At 37.1% G+C, this 21,325-nt stretch overlaps 1 protein-coding gene across 5 annotated transcripts in view; it reads left to right on the forward strand.

The window, feature by feature from the left end:
- Window positions 1–20,500, forward strand: part of PALM2AKAP2 (PALM2 and AKAP2 fusion) — a 312,233-nt gene extending 291,733 nt beyond the window's left edge. For 3 of the 5 annotated variants that reach the window (XM_075208430.1, XM_075208446.1, XM_075208454.1), the window contains 3 exons: window positions 6,090–8,466; window positions 12,991–13,169; window positions 15,788–20,500. In XM_075208430.1, the coding sequence (XP_075064531.1) occupies window positions 6,090–8,466; window positions 12,991–13,169; window positions 15,788–15,880 (2,649 nt within the window). In that variant the 3' untranslated portion in view covers window positions 15,881–20,500. Of the gene's footprint in view, window positions 1–6,089; window positions 8,467–12,990; window positions 13,170–14,153; window positions 14,193–15,787 lie in introns of all 5 variants that reach the window. The other 2 variants (XM_075208422.1, XM_075208439.1) reach the window with 1 other exon arrangement.
- Window positions 20,501–21,325: the final 825 nt, after the last annotated feature.

A 21,325-nucleotide genomic window follows, 5' to 3' on the forward strand; every position in this document is an offset into this window, starting at 1 on the left:
ATTGTATAGCGACCAATGTTTAACACGTTCAATTATTCCATACACATTTGAGAAATGAGCGTAAAGCATGAGCAGCAAGAACAATATTATGGGACGCTATGCGCAGCGTTTGTATGAATGAAGCCTGCACTTTGTCTAAACTGTGTTTACCTTATAACTGAATGGAACAGAACAAACTGAGAACACATGTACAGAGGCCTGCATATGTGAATGTATTAATGTATGCAATTACACATGTATTAAATATCTAGTTTGATAGGCTCTGTTTACTTTCCAGAACTATAGCCAAGGGCGGAATAGTGCATAGCGAGGCCCCATAGCAAAACTTGTATAAGGGCCCAGTGATGCCTTTCAATGCTTCCAAAACGTGTTTCTCTGATCTCAATAGAGCAGAACACGGCCTCTTCGGAGCATGCGTATGTCCATGGAAAATTTGATATCCTAATCTAGTGCATTACACATTACTACTTTTCATACTATGTGTGCAAATGTCTAATTATTTGTTATTGACTTGTATTGGATGCAGTGGTATAAGAGGGCTGGTGTACAATGGTATGCCATATCGCCACTTAGTCTACTGTCTTCAGTGTAAAACTTCAACTTCCTTTCACTTGCATCTTCCATACTTCTACTTCTAAATTTCCACTTCAACCACTGATTGGATGTATATTATATCTATTGAAGTAAAGTATTTAACATAAAATAAAAATATGTTCTAATCAAATCCAGTGATCATGTGATGTGTGTGTGTGTGAAAGGCTCATATATATGTATGTAATGTGTTGCACATGACACATGTACAGATGCTTCTGCTCCGGATCAAAGGGTCCTAAGGAGTTGTTTTCAAATAAATTCCAGAAAACGCTAAATTGTTAGAACGTGATGTTAAATGAAATGTGGAGATAGTGTATAAACTAAACATTGTAACCTTTAAGCCATGTACCACCGCTGTCTGGAGGCATTATGCATACTGATGTGTTCTTATGCTGCACATATCTTTGTGCGTATGCTTCAGGCTGTTCTGTCTGTCTACGTAAGGCAAGTCCCGTTTAGTCAGAACGTACTTTCACATGAGATTCAAATCAAAATGCATCTTGACATCCACTTTGTTTTGAATGCAGTCAGAGCTACGCTCAAGTTCCGTACTCTGTTCTTAAAACTCAACTTACGTATAAGTTGTGTCCGGGCATGAAGCAGGCCCATAATGTCAAGGTTAGAGATGAGGCAAATTTTCCGAACTGTACATGAAAATATTTGCCTCCACGTTTGCTGGTAGAATTTGGACTTAAGAGGTGCCTTTTTCTAGATATAGAAGTTTTTCTTGCCACCATTCGTTTGGAGGATCATAGCTAAATTATTGTGAGCATTTACCCATACTTACCAACTTTGAAATGTTGGTATCCGGGAGCCTGCGGGGAGGGGGGCGTGATGGGGGGACGGGCCTCCAAAATGCGCGTCATTTTGGACCCGCTCCCCGTGACGGCATGACGCAAACGGCATGACGTCATTTGACAGCGAGGGCCGGGGCCAAACGCCGCGATTCACCGGGAATCGCGGCGTTTGGGACCTAATTCTGCCCACTTCACTAGGAAGTGGACAGATCCGGGAGATTCCCACACTCTCCCGGTAGTCCGTGAGACTCTTGCAAAATGCGGGAGTCTCCCGGACATTCCGGGTGGGAGAGTTGGCAAGTATGCATTTACCTTTTACTAAAATGTTCATATTTTATTCTACATACAGTATTTATAACATCATATAGGTTTTGCTATTGAAAACGATGCTGAGCATATCACACTGCAGATTTTTTTAATTTTTTTTATATCCTGGTCATCTGTAATCCCCACTGTACATGCCTATGGGTAGAGCAGTAGAGCCCACTTGCAAAGAGATTTGCCAGCTATATCCAGTGAGAGCCTTCCCCATGCAAAGCATGCAGAAGCCTATTTAGCAAGGATAGTGGCAGTTCATGTCCTGCGACTATTCTGTTATCGCTATTTCCAATATAGCAAAGGATATTCAGTGAGAAAATGCTTTACTTTAATAAAGCATTTTCTTACAGCAGATCATTTGTAAAACTATAAAAACAATCATATGTTTTTAAGTAGTTAACATTTTTTGGGGGGGAAAGTAGAACAGGAACCAAAGTAAGGGCTTCTAGTTCCAATGTGCATGCGTGAACTAGAAAGCTGGGTTGCGCATGCACAGATGAACTGGCCAGCTAAATGGTACGAGTACTCTTAACGCTGCCAGGCAGCGGCCAGTATCTCTGCTGTGGCGATATTTTCTAGGTATATTGCAGCAATAATATATTTTCCATCAGTGTGAAAAAATAAATCTGTTATCACAGCACAATCCTAAATTAAAGCTGAATTTTTTAGGTAAAACCATTTTCTATTCAGGGAACAGGAGAGAAATTGAATTTTTGAGACAAAAGAAAAACTAAATAGAAATCAAACTGTAAATGCTAGAGTCACATATTTTAAAAATAGATCTATGCATCCTTGTATTTAATATAGAACCTGTTACCATTTTGTTTATTTTAGTATAATAGAGTTGTACCTATATAAGAAAAATTCTGCTTAGTAATCTATTCCCAGGCCCAGGGTTAAATGTGTGAGTCCTGTTCACCCTATGGTAAGAGGAACACTAAGGGATCTTGAACGTAGCTAAAAATAGGGCTCACTGATTCCTTACCAAAACAGGTCTATTGTATGCACACGTGCTCCTAATGAGCACACTATGGAACATGGACACAAAAGGGCTCATAGTACAGTATGGGTGTGTTCACGTAAATTTGACAGAGGTAGACCTGGACACGGATGCATATGCGGCTATCAGGAGACACAGCTCTTGCAGGTCTATACTCACTAATGATGAGGCTTGGCAAACTCTTCTGATGACTTGCCTTACAGCACTGGGGTCATGAGTTCAATTTCCGACCATGGCCTTATCTGTGAGGAGTTTGTATGTTCTCCTCGTGTTTGCGTGGGTTTTCTCCGGGTGCTCCGGTTTCCTCCCACACTCCAAAAAACATACTAGTAGGTGAATTGGTTGCTAACAAATTGACCCTAGTCTGTGTGTGTGTGTGTGTGTGTGTGTGTGTTAGGGAATTTAGACTGTAAGCCCCAATGGGGCAGGGACTGATGTGAATGAGTTCTCTGTACAGCGCTGCGGAATTAGTGGCGCTATATAAATAAATGGTGATGATGATGACTTGTTGCGTCTGGACTCCTCCCACTGATAATACATATGCTAAATTATGTTCTGATTACTTAATTGATATTTGTATTCGGACCACGGCAGGAAATAAGTTTCCAATATGATTTGTAAAGGTCACAGATGTTCGTTTTTTAATTTGTGTCTGTATTTAATTGTACTTTACATGGTTAACTCGACATTTGCAGTAATTAATAACACTGTACAGGCACTATCCTATCTTATGTAAAGTATATGACACTTCATTACATTACAGTATAATATTGTTAACAAACTGGGTAATGTGACTTTAACATTTACTACCTGTCAAACCACATCTCTACACTTTTGTTACTCCTAGCGTAAACAAAGTCCATATGTCACTGTTTTCTCCTGTTGCAGAGGTCAGTTGGACTCATCATACACATGTAATTGCATCTTTGTTTAGGGCACATTTAACTCCTGCATTTGTTTACGTGAACTCAACAGGAGTCCCAAACGATGCAAACTTCATTCATACTATGTAATGTGTTCACTATGGACACTAAAGCACTGATGTATAGTAATGAATGGAGACTCGGAAGTACTATTTAAGGGATATGCTATTACAGATAGGTGTCTCTATCTTTGATTAGATGTATTGTTTTAGCTTATTCCTGAGATTAATGGTACCATTCATGACTAGGTATCATTGCTTTGACAATTAAAGCTCTGCTGGTAAAAGCAGACTTTGGATCACTGATATGACATTGCCCTTGACAGAGTTGTCCAGTTTAGCACTGTATAACCCTCCATGACCTGCTTCCACCCTGCTTGGTAATGAGTGATCTGTAGACCAGCGTTACAGTGCAGCTCTTCTGCCTTTCTAATACACTGCAATGTGCTATATTAGACTTGCACATTTATAGTGCAGAAGAGCAACATAGAAATGCTGCTACACCTGCAGGGTCACAGCTCAGAGCAGAGCAATACATAGAGAAGTCCATAGAGGGTATGGTTTGGGGACATTTTTTATTTAACTTGACTACCCCCTTTTAATATATATGAAAAGAAATCAATAGAAATTCTATGTTAGATATCTCAATGCTTTACTAGTTACAGCTAAGTACAACACTAATTACTGTAACTTTAGTTACTTATGTCTTTGTATTGTGTTTATTTCATACATATAACATTGGTAAGAGATGATCCAAAAGTGCATATGTATAACTGACAAATATCCCTGAATTGTAGGCAGGGGTGCCAAGAAAGATAGTGGTTTGGAGGATATGTGGGCATGGCAGTGGATATTGTTTGGGTTTGGATGGGTCTCCATTCTGATCAGAGCCAAATTGTGGATGGGGGTAAACAATTTACAGGTATGTCACAGATATTATCATAGACCAGTTTTGCAGTGTCACTTACCTTCTGTTATATGCTTGATCTAGCTCAATACAGACAAGTTTTTTGATATGCTGTATAAGTTAAAATGTATATAATGGATATATTTAAAATTGAACAAATTTGTCTTCTAGTACATTTAGGGGATGTTGGATCAGATATCTGTTTGAAATGTATCTCCCCTCATCAGTTGTGTGAATATATTTAAAATATGCCTTGTTATCCGTTTCTGATATGTTAAATTTGGGATAAAGTGCAGGGTTATAGGAACTGATATTTATCAATATGCTACTGATTGCGGTGATAAGCTTCTACTTACCGCTTAACCGGGCCGGCAGATCACTTAGTTGTGTATGAGCTGGCTCGTGCATTTGTAGTGAAACTAAAAGCCAGATTTAGGCTTTCAGTTGCACTAGTGTAGGTAAAAAAAAAATGCAGTTTAAAAGATATAAATTTTATTTATTTAAATTAAAAAAAGTTTTAAAAGATTTAACATTTTATTAGAGGTGTTTTGTTTTTTTTTAATGATTTTGTTCTGTTGTCATCACCCTAATATGGAGGTAACAGACAAGGTATTACAGTAATAGTAGAGCTCTTTGCCCTTTAATAAATATCCTTCTGGGTGACTGTTACATATGCCATCATTATGTCTCGTTATTACCCATTTTTACCAGTTGTATCAGCATGGGTTGTTGTTATGGTCAGTACAAGAGCAACAGTCAAATAATGTTTGACATTGCTGTTAACAAAGACAAAATAATGGCCAACAGTGGTCATCTTCAACCACACTTACCAACATGTCTACTAATAATTTTAGTCAGTTTGTAATTGACTTCTTTTGCTGCTGATATCACAAATGTTGGCCTGTGTATGCCCAGGCAGAGCAACATAATTGTTCTGTGTGTGGCCAGCATAAGATACTTAGCTAGTTTTTTTTTCAATAGTTTATCTTGTATTACAAAAAAAAACAGTCACTCTTTTTGTCAGCCAAAATACCATTATTAGAATGTGGAGTCTGTAATAAAATACAACACTTAAGTCATCACAGCTGCTAAACAAATGCTAAAATAACATTAAAGACTGAAATCTAGGGAATTTCAAATTTAGTCATGATGTGAATGAGCAGTAGTCAAAACAATAATGGGCTGTTTGAAGTGACTTTCAGTAATGTACTCTTATGGTAGGTCATATGTTTCTGCCTAGGGACAGCCAAGGCATGTGAAGCATGTACAAGCACCCGGCCCCAACACTCTTTACAAGACAGCCAGCAATCCAAAACCTTTAAAATAATAGACATTTTCTGGATCTTGCATATGTTTTCTTGCCAAAAACAAGAAGTAATGAACAGTTAATGTTACTTTTTAAGAAATAACATTGACACAGAACACATTTACATTATTATTGTAAGCATTTATGGGTCACTCATGTGACAAGCTGTTGCAGAACTGTATCTATTTCTAGATTATAACTTAGAATGTATTTTGTAACATTTTTTTATTTTTCCTTTTGTTTAGAGACCTCAGATTCCAGAGGATGAAATTCAATTAAAGAAGGATAAAGATCAAATCAGTGCCAACCATTCCAAACCTGTAAATATTATCTTGACTAGCAACGCAACTATGGAGTTTGAAGTCCAGGTCTCAGAGCCTAAAGGAGTAATGATAGTTACTCCAGATGTTGCAGTGGACAATCAAAGTACTCTACTCTCTACAGCTACAAGCCAGAATGGACTTAAGGACAGACATGAATCACTAGATAGCGATGTTGCAGAACAGATACAATATCTAGATGAAGTCCTGGAAGCAAACTGTTGTGATACTGCAACAGACTCTTTCAATGGGTCCTCTTCTCCAGAACTTACTACTACTATAACGGTTGATGGCTCAGGTCCCTATGTCAGTGTTACAAATGACTGTTGTCCTTCTGAAATGGATATTATAACAGTGGACCGCAAGCCGCAGCCTGTTGTTGAAATGAATGAACCTACTGAAGGCATGCAGCCAATGAAAATAAATGGTCATGCTAAAGGGGAGTTGAAAGATGATCACATGGATGTATTTGCATACCCAGTAAGTCCAAATTCTTCAAATAGTTCACGGAGGTCATCTAAAGATGGGGAGACTATTCCAAAAACGATTAAAAAAGAAGCAAAGTTTGAGCTTCGTGCATTCCATGAGGAAAAAAAGCCATCAAAATTATTTGAAGATCTGAACGAGAAGGAGCATTTTAGGGTGAGGAAAGTTCGGCCTTCAGAGGAAGTAATAGAGCTAGAAAAGGAGAGGCTTGATCTCATCAAAAGTCAAGCTGTGAAAAAGAACCCCAACATTGCCACTAAGTGGTGGAACCCACCTCAAGAAAAGACTATAGAGGAGCAGTTGGATTCTGATAACCTGGAATCACACCTGAAGTATAAAGAGCGGAAGCAAAAACAGCAGCAGCAAGGTATGTCTCCACCACCTATCAAAAGAAATCCTGAACCATTTTTGTCCTCAGAGACACCTGCTGTGAATAAGGAAGATATTGTTACTGAGCAAATAGACTTCTCAGCTGCAAGGAAACAGTTTTTGAACATGGAAAATACAAGCCAGACCAATGTCAAAGCACCACCAAAGAGGTCAGTTGCTCCTAATTTTTATTCAGTGAAACCTTTCTATAAAGTAAGCCATGCCAGCAAACCTCAGTCATCAATTACAGTAACTAATCCATCAAGTCTAAGTGTTGAAATGGTCAAACCTGATGAGATTTCACTGGTGACAGCAGAAAAAGTGCACTGTACGTTTGAGGACCAGCAGTGGACAACTCCTTCACATTTACTAGAGTCATCAACAGAGTATTCTGAGAAGACATTGGCAGAAGACAGTGAGTTTGCAAGTGCCACAGCAACATTTACAGTTGTAAAAGATGATGAAATTGACATTTCAGACCACTTTATGAAATCTGTTACTGTATCATCTGCTCCAGAGGAGCTGGACTCTGGTTTAGATGATTTATCTGTAAAATCTCAGGACACGACAGTTATGGAGACACTTTCAAATGACTTCAGTATGGACAATATCAGTGACAGTGGTGCATCAAATGAAACTATCAACACCCTGCATGAACATTCACTAGCAGATTTCTCACAACCTCAAACACCCTTTAATGACACCCCAGCTGATTACCCAGTTTCTGGAGTCTCCAAATCATTTAGCGATCAAGGCTTTTATTCCCCATCTTCCATGCTACATGATTCTCTTCTTTCAGATGATCAATTAGAATACCAGGCTGGTATATTGGTACACAATGTAATTCAGCAAGCTCTTGCTGAAAAAGCTGGGATAACAGACTGTGGTAAACCAGATTGCTCAACAGAGAACAATGATGAAAGTAACGAGCAACCAATAGAACAGAAAGTCTTAGTAAGCAACTCCCCAAGACCACTTAGCCCAGAGAGTAAGGATGATACAGTATTTCAACCACCTCAGGTTTCTTCACCTGTGCAAGAGACAAGAGGTGTAACAGTGACACCAAAGATTCCAGAACAAGAAATTGAAACCTGGAAAGGAAAAGCTCTTGAACCTTTATCTATACCATCTGCAACTGATGAAGATAATATTGAAGAACATAAGCACGAAAGTTACTTCAGCAAATACTCCCAAGCTGCTGAACTTAGAAGCACTGCTTCCATTTTGGCAACACAAGAACCAGAGATAACGGTTGGTCCTTTTAAACTGAGATCAAAGAAACAACGAACACTATCAATGATTGAGGAGGAGATTAGAGCTGCACAGGAGAGAGAACAAGAGTTGAAAAAGCAAAGACAGAGACAGAGCTTGCAAAGTCCAACAAGTCCATTAAACAAGAATGCACCTGTGATGCCCACAAGAACCGCTTCCTACAAAACTGCTCCAGGTAAGTCATGCAGATCAAACCTGGGTTTTAAGAAGATGGAATCAAATTTTGAGAATATGGGTCATGTTGGTGCCCTATACATTAAAAAGGGACATTTGAAAAAAACTACAGTGAATACGTAGTCTCTTTATATTTAGAAGGACCCTCCAACCTCATCATACTTAGGGGACATCAGAATTGTCTTTGTCATGTGTCATTTTTATGTGTTTCAATGTTTTTATTATATTAGTTGAGTGTGCCAAGTGGTGCACTTTCCAGCAAAAGTGCACCCTAATGGTGCAAAGTATGTCCCATTATAAGTATAGGATGTCTCCTGATTAACAGCACTCCCTGAGTACTCATAAAATTCAAGTACTTTTGCGGGGAGGAGAATGCTGTACTGTCTCCTTGCAAAACAGGGAACACCTTCTCTAACCCAGGGATCTAATTTAAATAATCTTGTCCCATAAAATGAAATAGTTATTGCATGTGGGTTAATAAGCAGTCATGCACAGTCATACACCTAGCCCCTACTCCGGCAGTCAACAATAATTCTAAACTAATTTGCCCAACTCTTCCCATTAGAAGATATTACAGTTTCCATCTTGTAGATGCTGTCATTGGCTGTTTCCATAAATATGTGTACATTTGCACAAAAATAGCTGCATGAGGTCCCTCTCGTAAATGATCTTTAATAACCATGAATGTAGGAGAGACTTTCACAATAGCATGCCAAAGATGTCCTGGCATTCAATGAAAGGTAAGACCATACCATTTACCACATTCTACATATTAGAAAAATCAAATATTTATATGTTATTCCGGTGTAAGGAATGCTGACACTCCTAATGTCTATTTTTTTTTTTTACTGCTTACGTGAACTGGTAAAAAGTACAGTGCAGCTGACAGGGCTGTTTATTGTTGCAAAGCAGATTCCAAAAATGTACTACAAACCTTTACAGAAATATGGCAGAGAGCATTGAGCAATGTTTGGCTGCTGTATTCGCATAGAAGCTTACAAAGCACAACCCATCCTCCACTACAACACATCAAAGTAATGTTGTTTTAGTTCCTCTTTAATAAACAGACTTGCCAATGTTATTTAGTTGCAATAAATAACCTTATTGATATTTGCAGAGATCTCCTATGAATAGCATGAACCTCCTGCATTTTATGCTGCCCCCTGCCTGGGACTATGCCATCTGTTGGAAATTACAAACCAATTAGCTCACTGGGAAAGAGTTCACAAAACAAATGTGTGTTATGTACATATGTATTGTCCGGTAAATCTCTTTTCAATAGAGGCTTTTCTACAAAGCACTAGGGGATAAGCTCGCATTGAACTAATGTGACCAGGAAAAAAACAGCCATCAACAAAACGTGAAGCCATTCTCCTCGTGTCAAATACATTTTCAATTGGTGTGGTAAATCTAGGATTACTGATCATTAATACTGAGCACTGCACAATTGCAAGGAATACCTCAGCCACTGTAATGAATAAGAGAACTTCCTGTAACACTAACTGTTCTTTGGGGAACGCCTAGAGATGAACATAACTACAATGAAATACAATGTCTGTCAGGTGACATAAGCAGTAGTTATAAACCATATTGGTCCTTGGCAGGATATCACTATTACTCATTTGTATTATGTTTTAAAAAGAAATTTAATTTTTGCACAAGCCCTGCTATTTAGGGAGTTTACTCTTCTTCTATGTAGTTCTTTGGGAATGGTCCCCATAGCCATGTGACCTCCCTCATCACCTGTGTTCAGCTTCTGGTCCATCCATGCAGACTTGTGGACAGCCTACTTCTTTACAAACTTTAGAGGGTTCATTTTATCGGTGCCTAAAATGTCTATTATAGAACTCTGCAACGATAAACTCACCAAGTGCCATAGAAAAGGATATGAATAGAAAGAGTTCACAAAACAATTAAGGCTTCTTAATGAAATTTAGGTCCATGAAACACATTGCAAGCATTGCCATATTAAGAAAACAATCTTTTTAAAAATAATAGTAATGACAATTTAACAACATTTATCCATTTATTGAATAACCCCTATATTTGTATTGAACATTTTTATGACAGATAAGTGAAATCTATTTGTGAGCATTTTTGTACATGTCTATTAAACTCACCGGGCCTGATTCATTAAGGATCATAAATTAAGAAGTTTCTTATTTAAGTCTTTATTTAAGTATGCTACATGAAAAAACAGTCAGTATTAATAACTTATGTGCAAAACATAAAACTAATTTGCACCCCTTGCATTGTAACATGGTTTTGTCCAGGAGACTGAAATAAGAAACTTCTTAATTTAAGATCCTTAATGAATCCCTAGTCTAAGGGGGCTATTCAATTCAATGCTAGTTGCCTCGCACGACATTTATCTACGTCTAATGCCGGACAGCTGTCCAATTATGGGACACACGATGCTCATTGCGACTAAAAATAGGGCTTGATTTTGCTTAAAAAAATTCTAAACTTAGTAGGCAAATATGTGTTGCATAGAAAATATGCTGTATGTGCAAGTTGCCATAAATGATAGATGAAATATCAGGGTAGTCACAGGAAGTGGTTGTTGCTGTGGCCGGAATGCTGAATATTATTTAAATGACAAACCCTGATGTGGTGTGCAAAGTGTCTGCAATGTTGTTAACCGCTTAGGCGATGTGGCTGTGTGGAAAGCTATGAATAAGTGATCAAACTAAAAGGTGGACTAGGTGACAGTACTGGAAGATGTGTTGTGCTGCCATGTTTTATAGTACCAACATTAAGTCATTGGGTACATAACTGTAATGAAGCAATAAATTCCACCATTGCTGGAACAGTACTCTTGGTATAGCTGTAACACACTGTAATACCTGATAATATTGGTTGATTTATTGTTTTTCTTCTAGAAACTACCGCTAAGATTAAGGGTAGAAGTTAGTCAAAACCTATTAAATTAGCCTAAAGATACATTTAAAAGCCACATGCAGCCATATTCAGAATGCCTTTCCACAAAAGGAAAGCAAATATATCTTCCTTAAGCTACTGTGCAGTCTGTACACATTGTATGAGGCAGGAACTAACTGCTGCATTAATCTGAGAAAATCTGCCACCCCTTTTTTGTGTTTTGGACATAATCAAGGTAAATATTCGGGTTAGTTTCACAAATCGCTCAATTTGTCTGGAACCGCTCTAAGCTGGCAACCCTACTTACACTCATCCAAATGTACAGTATTTAACATTAGTAGAGTGACCTCTAGTGGTCACTTATTACATGACTGCAGAAAAAATATTCCGAACAACTGTGATGGCTTTAACAAACTGATTTGATATTCTCTTTAATCCAATGCTCCACCTATATACTGTGAGTCTTGTGATCTAATTTGACAGATTAAAGCAATGCATATATAAATATATATATATATATATATATATTATTTCTGCAATAGAATGCATGTCCATATTTTACATGGGTGAAAACATTATAGATTTTAAGTAACTATTTAGCATTATCCAAACTAGAGTTTGTCTCGTTTGGTTTTCTAGTAATTGCAGCTGTTTGAATTGAAGACATTGGATATAACTGACCTAATTGCAGAGAGCTTTCACTAGTCATTACCTATTTAAATGGATAACACTATGTAAAGATTACATTGCAGAAACTGGCCAGGCGATAGGTTGCAGAAATGGACATTTAAATTATACAAATACTTTGTTACATTGTTCCCTAAATTTGGCAAATCTGTAGCACTTGAAGTAGTAGAAGTTATAAAGCTCTGAGAATGCTAGAATCAGTGTAAATGCTCTCTATGCTTCTGGTTTGGGTGGCCATGTAGTGCTATTTGTTGTAGATGCGTTGTATTGTACATGGTACTACGTAGACAATTATATAAAACTGTACCAACAGAGGTTTAAGGAAGTAGTATAAACAGTAGAACATGAGTGCACATACAGTAAATAATGAGTTTATTGGCAGTTCTAGCATACTCTGTTTTGCATGCAACTTCACAAATATATACAATATATACAACTTCACAATTTTATATTCAATATTACAAATGATAATATAATGAAGTCAACTTGTGTGTTTTTTATTAATTTTGGTTGTTGGACCTTAAAATATCTACTTATATGAAATAGTGCCTACACGTCTAAATGTCTAATTTGTGTACATTTATAGATTTTTCCAAAACATAAACAAAAGAAAATATACAAGGGAGCAAAATAAAATATTTTCTATTTCAATATCTTTGATTTTTATTTTTTTTAGTTATAACAACATTTTAAAAATAAATACATTGGTATTTTGAGTAAGGGGCCTCTTGGCCTGTTTTTTTAAAATATTCACTTGCTTCTACTTCACATATATGTTAATACCTGGTTGGGATTTTTAAACGTGCATTATAGCAATGTTTAATGAACTAACCAATGTAGGTTAGATGCTCAGTCTTGTAAACCTTTTGTATCTCAGAAGCATCATAATAAAAGGTAATAAATGCATACTTTTTAACAGGCAGCTTTTTAGTAATTTAGTATCTTCTTATCATTGCAGGCAAAATAGAGAAAGTAAGGACTCCAACTTCACCAAAAGGAGAGAGTTTCCCTACACCAACTGATGATCTGCTTGAAGATGCCACTGCATCTCAACGTCCTAAAAATCTTATGCAAACTCTTATGGATGATTATGAAACCCATAAAACTAAGAGGCGTGACCGTATGGATGATTCTACTGTAAGTAATCCATGATAATATCATATTGATTGGAGAAGCCATAAAAGTCAGATGATGCGCTGAGTAGTACATATATGGAGTTGGTAGGGCCAGTGCAAGCCCCGGGTGGCCCTAGGTTGTGCCCTGCCTCCAGTTGCATCCTCTCCTCCTGGAACTGGAAGTTTTGGTGCTTGGCTGTGGCATCATAGCGAAGCATCAAACTCCCAATGCAATATTGACATTGAGTTGAAGTAACCGAAAGCAACAGTCTAGGTTCACCTAATGGTACTGCCAGCCCTGGGACTAGGATTGTTGCCAGACCAGAATGATTGGTTGTTTCTCTAATAAAAGAGAAATTTATACAAGTATACCTATGAGCTATTGATAAACTATTTGGTGATTCGTCAAATTGTCTATGGTAACTTCTTTAGCAAATCTTCTCCTTTTTCAATCTGTCCTGATTGTTACTGCCCAAACCTGCCACAACAATAGTTAGATATCCAATAAAACTATTTATGGTCCCCAAATTTTAACCATTTATTTGTATAAACATCACATTCTTAAAAGCACTTTTCTGTCCTTTCACTTAATAAAAATTGTAGGTTTAAGATCTATTCTAAATACTGGATGATATATGAGAATTTGGTGGCTTTCTAATATGCACATTTTTGACATCTTTATTTTTCTCCATATATGATGAACGGACCTTTGATATTTTAGCAAAGACATATAGACAATGAAAGAACACTAGACTAAGTCATCCAAGACATTTACAACCTACTTGTGCACTTATAATGTAATGTATAACTTGTATATTGTTCTTTTTAGTGCTTTACAAACTTTTAACACACATGATGGAATAGGAGATTAGTATTAACCTTGCTAATAACAGATTGTCTTACATTTGAATTATATTCTATGTGGCACTTCTCTCTGCTGTATCTGTTGTCTGTCAGTGTCTCTGTTTAGTGCACTAATTCTCTTGTTTTCCTTCTCTCTCACCAGTACACCTGTAAATTACTGTCTTACAGAGTTACTACTGAGGTACCTGTGATCTGCCTATACTCCCATGGCTGCATGCTTCTGCTTTAATGCATGGCTCCTTTCCCTTTTATGTCTTCTGTCTCTGTCACTGATATCCTCTGTCTAGAAAACCTATTTTGGTAATCTTTTCAAAACAAGAAATGTAAAGGTATCTGATGCTATGTCATACCTCCCAACTGTCCTAATTTTGACGGAACAGTCCCAATTTCATGGGACTGCCCCAAAGTTGGCACATTTGTCCCGACTTGCAGGAAGTTGGGAGGTATGTCCTCACTTACCGTGGTGAGTTGGTGTCGTACCCACCGAAGGCAGGTACCACTGATGTGGGCAACAATTTAATGGTGTTTGTAGGAAAGGGGAGAAGGGTTGGGGGTGCCCTGGCACTTCAGAAGTGGTAGGCATGCCCCACTGGGGACTTGAACATGTCCCCTGTTGGGAGGAGGCCAGCTGTGTTCCAACATGGGCATTTCAAATGTTGGGAGGTATGATATATATGGTATATGTCAAACAATATTTATCTTCAGCGTGACATTTAGTGATACAATTAGAAAGTGTTATGTACTGTACCAGTGTTAGTAGTATCTGCAATCAGAGGCGTAACTACCTGAGTAGCAGGGGTACCAGATGCTAGGACTTGTAGTAGATGTTACCTGTATGACCTCTCTGCGGTGTCCACAGTCAGCAGAGCATTGAATGAGCTGTTGTGTGACCACTGACACCGCAAGGTATTCTCCTCCAGGTAAATGGGAACTCTGGAAGAGAACCACTGAGTCGTTAAGAGAGAGGAGGTGCTCTAGATACCCTGAGGTCACCTTTATAATTTTGCAATAGACCATTCAAAGTTTTAGTTATGCCCCTTTGTGCAATACATGCATTTTGTTGTTTTTACTTATCATTAGTGCAATAATGTAATGTTTCTAATAAGCTCTGCTCTGTGGTACCATCTTATGAAGGGTCTGTTTACCCTGTGCGAGGTTATAGTGAACAGCATCTTACAAATGCAGCCCTGTTATATAACCCCATTGTTAATTGAGGTATACAGAGAAGACGAATATATCCAGTTATAAGGTTCTACTGTAGAGTGGAATATAATGCATTGAACATAAAACAAATATTATATATCATAGATAAACAATCTGCAATATGGACTTAGTGGCATCATCATGATTTTTATATCAAAGGATAATAAAGTATCTTTTTACATTTTATTCATGTATCAAACATGCTATAGGGAGCATCCTCTGATACCTTTAATGGCCCCTCTGAGCCTGGATGGATCCATCATAAGTGTCTGCTTTTGACAATTCTATCTACCAAGAGTAATGCTTAGAGGGAATGCAGAACAAAGTTATTATTAGAGATTTAAATCCTGGTCTGTGACATTGTTTAGCTAATTCTGTTGCAGCTATCCACATATTGTATGCACTTAGCACAGAGACAGAGTTGTTGGTTGTAAATGTAAGTAAACATTCTGTATTGTGCCTTGTGAACAGTAAACTTGTAAAATATAATTGTGAACTAATTTTAATATCCACCTGTAAAACAATGACATATAGACAGAACCAAGCCTTAATCTCATGTTTCTCTACTTCCAGGTCCTTGAGGCAGTAAGGGTAAACCGCAGGAAGAGTGCGTTAGCACTGCGTTGGGAGGCTGGGATTTATGCAAACCGCGAAGAGGATGAATGAAGACCTTTTTTTTTTCTTTTCCCTTTATTATTGGTTTTATTTTTTTAAGTATTTTTCTTTTTAATTCAAGATATAGGAAACCAAAAAGGAATCATTTAACCACATATTTATTGAACATTAAGCAGCCTCTGCGATCCATATAGAGATAATGCAGACCGCAATTATAAGAGTAAAGAAACGCTTGAACTGACTGGCATTGTTAGCATTACAAGGACCAGCTAAGCTATGGACTCTCAGGAAATGGAGACGGATCACTGGCATTAGAAAAGGAAGTTGACCCTATACATTTAGGGCTCGGCATGGACAATGCACAAAGCCAAACATACAGTGCAATTGCTTCCTTTCATAAATGCAGCTCTGAATTGCTTTGTAAAATCCTATACCTTCCACTCTCCCTAGCCCCCTACACATGCATGTTGGGAGCACTGCTAGCTGGATGAAAGACTGACCTTTCCATCAGTTTGCAGGTTCATCTACACGCAGGGTGCAACAAAAACCATTAACAATATATTTAGCTCGGCCACAAGGTATTATTTTACTTGTGGCTTTCTACAGTACAAGGTTATTGAAAGTTGTTTGGGTAAATGAAACATATGTATTTTTTCTGCAGACTTAAGTCTAATTAACCCTTCATTGGTTAGATTTAGATCTGTAAGTTTCCCCATTAAAATGGCTTCTGTTTGGTTATCTTATGCAAGGCTAGCCTATATTTATTTCGGAGGCCTATATAACTTTTGCAGGAATATACAAAAATGATAGCATAGAAATTTAAAGCACAACAACATAATCACAAATTGTGTGCATGTTTATGGCTCTCAGGGATACAAGGGTTAATTAAATATTGCTTTTTTTGCTTTTCATTTTGATGTAACCAATTAGAGCTTTAAAGCCAAGACAAACATAAACCAAGAAATTACTCAACTGACCCCTGTGCTCTGGCCTACATTTTATGCACAATACTTTACACTTCATGCCCCTTACAGAATGTCTGCTCCAAAACATATAAGCTGGAAAGTATTCTAAAAGCAGTAAACAATTTAAAGGCAAAGTTGGTAGATTTAGGACCATTACTTGGCTCAGTGAATAAAAGCTATGTAAACTTGTGTAAAATGCAGCACCAATTTAATTATGTTACATAGCAAATGCAGATGAACATATTAAATAACATATACAATGAATTATGTTTAAACCAGTTTGAATGGATTTTCCATTTTGAGCTAGATATTTGAAACAGGATTAATATATAATTTTTGTGAAATACAGTGTAATAGTTACAGGCACATAGCAAACTCTGATTAACCGAAATTGGTGCGAACATGGATATTAAAAATATGAAATCTTTAATACAAACAATCAGTTCTTTGAGGATGAGGTTTTTTAAAACTAGTTTACATAATAATGATATATAGGGGCATATTCAATTAGCTTTCCGGTTCGCGGGATCGCGCCGGAACGGCCCGCGAAGTCAATCCACGGTACCGAAATAACGTGGATTTGCATATGGAAACCCGCCCTTATTGCGGTACCGTATTACTGGCAATACTGCGCAGGATTCGCGGTAACGCGCGTTACCGCAAACCAGAAAGCTAATTGAATATGCCCCATAGAGTTAGTGCTTTGTCTTACTGGCAATGCCATTCACGTGTGTGTGTAATATTCATTGCACCGCAAACTGCACTAGTGCGCTTTACTCAATCACCGTTATGAAGAAGACAATACACGATGTCTATAATTGTTGACTGAAGTTAAGAGTTAAGGCACATGAAAAAAATATATATATTCAATTTTTGTTTAACAGAATGCCAAGTAAATTGTAAAAAGCATGGATAGTGGACAAAATAAGCCATTTGTAAGACTCCCCATCTACAGCGTGCCTGCCAATTCAGGCTTTCTTTTACACTTTTCAATATAGTTGCAGTAACTGTTATTCCTGTGTTTGATAAAGTTAGATACATAGTTATAAATTAATCCATTATTATTGCAATGTTAGTTGGGATGAGTATTGCACGCTGTATTTTAAATACGAACCTGGGATACATTTTATGTGCCTGTTATAGAATGTGGGGCCAAGTGTCAGCAATGCGTATTTTTGATTCTTCCTCGCTGTTTAAGGGACAACTTAATCTATAACTCAAGTTAAGTCAACACTACAAGAGGATTTTGCAACTTTCACAAATGCATATAAAAAATCAGTACATCATGACATGATTTAAGGTGTGCGACCTTGTATGTAGATTTGGTGTGTACCTGAATGCTCACAATTGTCCATGTTGCTCTCTTAAAGATCCCTTTAGGGTCGGGGTTACTAGAAACACGTTTGAGCAAAGGATAAATGGCCTCCCACATGTTCAGACTTTCATAGAATTGCATTAGTGGCTGTTTTATATAAATAAACTTGACATCTGAGTTTAGTGGTTCTTTAAGGAAGCGACAAAATGGTTCAATGAAATTACCTCATAAGTTGAAGACTTGATGAGGTGAGAGCGTGAGTGTTTCCAAAACATTTCTATTTGATTTTGTTTTCTTCTGCTTGTGACAATGATCACTTGAATGTGGATGTATACTTGCATATCATATGGTCTTTAGTAAATGGAAAAGCAAGTGCCACTTTTGACAATGGGATAATAAGGACCTGTTATGTACATAGAATAGAGGTAGCCATTTTGGGAAATGAACCATTATTCATGAGAATGCAGCCAATCCTTTATGTAAGAATCTGTGATGTCATTGAGGCGCTTCCTAAAAATATTGGCAAGGCCAATACTCATGAGGCACTGAGTTTAGTGGCTGTGTTTTTGTGAATATTTATTCAGGCCACAAAATGGCGGACTCAGCTATGCATAGGTGACAGGTACACTTTAAATGTGTTCTTGTATTTCAGTATTTGGGCTTGCCTAATAAAAGTATTTGCACGAGCCACAAATGCAAAGATAGATACAATTTTTAAAATACAATCATATTTATTCTTGTGTTTTATAATCATGAATATATAGCATAGAGTGTGTTACATGTCACCTAAAGCAATACAGTAGTTTATTCGATTAAAATTGTTTCTGGAGTAGAAGCTGTTTTTTCATTTTTTTTTAATGCAGCAAGAATGTATTGTCCATATTTATTTTGTGTAAGAAAAAACAAATAAAAAATGGCCACAATCTAATAATGACTGTATATTCAATTAAAAACTGACAGTATATGTTTTGGAGTGTTCTTATTGCTAAACAAAAGTAGAGTACTCCCACTTCAATTGACCACATTACTCGTGAGACTATTACCATTACCACGGTAAATAGTGCTCATTATTACTGGTAGTACAGTAATTTAAATGCTGATTTTTGCTCACAGCTCTGAAAACCGTGCGCAAAAATCTGCGTTAAAATTACCGTACTGACGGTAATTGTGCGTGGGCCCTGTTACTCATTGAATTTCCTTTCACCAAGTGTGTAAAGAAGAGGGGCTTTGTGATTGGAGACAAATCTTCATTATTTGCACATATTATTATAGTTTATAAAGCACCAACATATTACGCAGCACTCTACTTTGAGGGGACCGTAATACGAAGAAATGACTTACAATGACATGAAACAGAAGATAAATTTGGCCCTCCCCAAATGAGCTTGAAATCTAAGAGATGTGGGGAACACTTTGCTGTATAACAATTGTAGCTGCTGGTTTGGAGTAGGGCATGGTCTGGATAGATCAAGCAAGTTGTCCCAATTTCCAATTCATAATGTTAGAGATTACAGCACCTTACTTAGAGTAGAAGCATATATAACTCCATAACTAACCAGTTTCAGGAAACCATATAACACAGCATTATTTGCTAACAAAGTGTAATTGCAACCAATCTGTAATTAGGATTGATAGATTTAGCACAACTCGGACAGTGAAAGCAAAAGTCTAATTTTAGCTCTGGGTTACCGCACAATCTATTTTTTTTCTTGTACTTGGTTCTTAACCGCATATAATTGAGAAATATTTGTGACAGATAGTACACATGAAAAATTGTACTGTAACCAATGGAGAATAATTAGGTTTTTATTACTTATGGGTTGCAACACTTTATTTCTGTCTACTAGTTATCATACCCTGTATGTTCAATGTCGATGGTTTGTGCTCCAGAAATACATTACATTGCCAAAACTTACCACAAGTTATATTTTTGAGTGTTTCTATTTAGTATTGGATGCATACATACATATTTAAAAGTAAAGACATTTTGAATTATGATTTTGAAAAATGTAAAGAGTGTAAAATCAAATTAAATCACTACTGCAGAGGACTGGCTTTCTAGCTTTGGCAAATATATATATCTTGCAGAAAGATTGGCTTAAAGCAGTATATGATATAGCTAAGAGGCACGGTTTTGTTTGTGAAGTTATTTTCTTTGGATGGCAAATGAGATTACCTAATTTTCTAAAGAAATTATATTATATTTTCTTTACAGCTCAATACAGAAATGGTGCCTGTACCATAATGGCAGAAAAACCAATCATACTGTACTTGGAAATATCTAATATATAATTACACAATATTTACACCACTTACATGTTATCTGGCTTTTGTTTTATAGTGATTGTGAAGCATATAATTATTTTCTCATTAAAACACAAACTGGAGTTATGTTGTGTTTCCTGAACGTTTCTTGTGTCTCGCCTCAAAAAATGTTTAAAATGCGTTTTCATGCATAACTTGAAAAGAAATAGACACCATAATAAACACCTTTCTGTGGAGATTAATATTTATATTAGCATGTAATATTGAAAAGATGGTGGCCATCCTTTGTTGGCTTCTCACATTTCTATCATGACAATTATGGTAATATCATACATTGAAATATACCGGAATTAAAAGTCTGGACAAATTAACCTGGTGCCTGAAAATCTAGACTATACCCTGAAAATTGTGACTATTGTTTTTTGTTTTTTTAATATATTGTATTGTTGGGACATATGTAGTACAAGTTAACCCGTGCATGATACTCATGCATTCTAGTCAAATCAAGCTACTTAAGGTCTTAAAAAGGTTCTTGTCATGCATTTGGGCCTAGCCCAGGCCTCCTCAGGGGAAGAGCGTTACGTCCCGACGCAAGCGCCCTTTTTAATGTGTGTTCATGAGGTAAAATTACCTCACGAAAATGAGTTTGAGCCCTCAACTCGTAAATTTAGCCTTTACTACCCCTCCCACGGGGGAAGGGGGGATGATGGAAGTTAACTGACTTAACTATTCTAATTTTTTTGTCAAATAATGTCAGTATACCAAATTTCAGGTCAATTGGATGAGCCCTTTCTGAGAAAATAGTTTTTTCCTCACACACACACACTAACACACGCTGCTAGGCTTTTATTTTTATATATATATTAGATAATGCTAAGAATTTAGTAGGTCAGTGTAGTATATAACTCCGCCCAGCAGGTGGTGCTGCAGCTTGAGCACTCTGTCACCCGG

Source organism: Mixophyes fleayi, chromosome 1 (assembly GCF_038048845.1).
Source record: "Mixophyes fleayi isolate aMixFle1 chromosome 1, aMixFle1.hap1, whole genome shotgun sequence".
NCBI lineage: Eukaryota > Metazoa > Chordata > Amphibia > Anura > Limnodynastidae > Mixophyes > Mixophyes fleayi.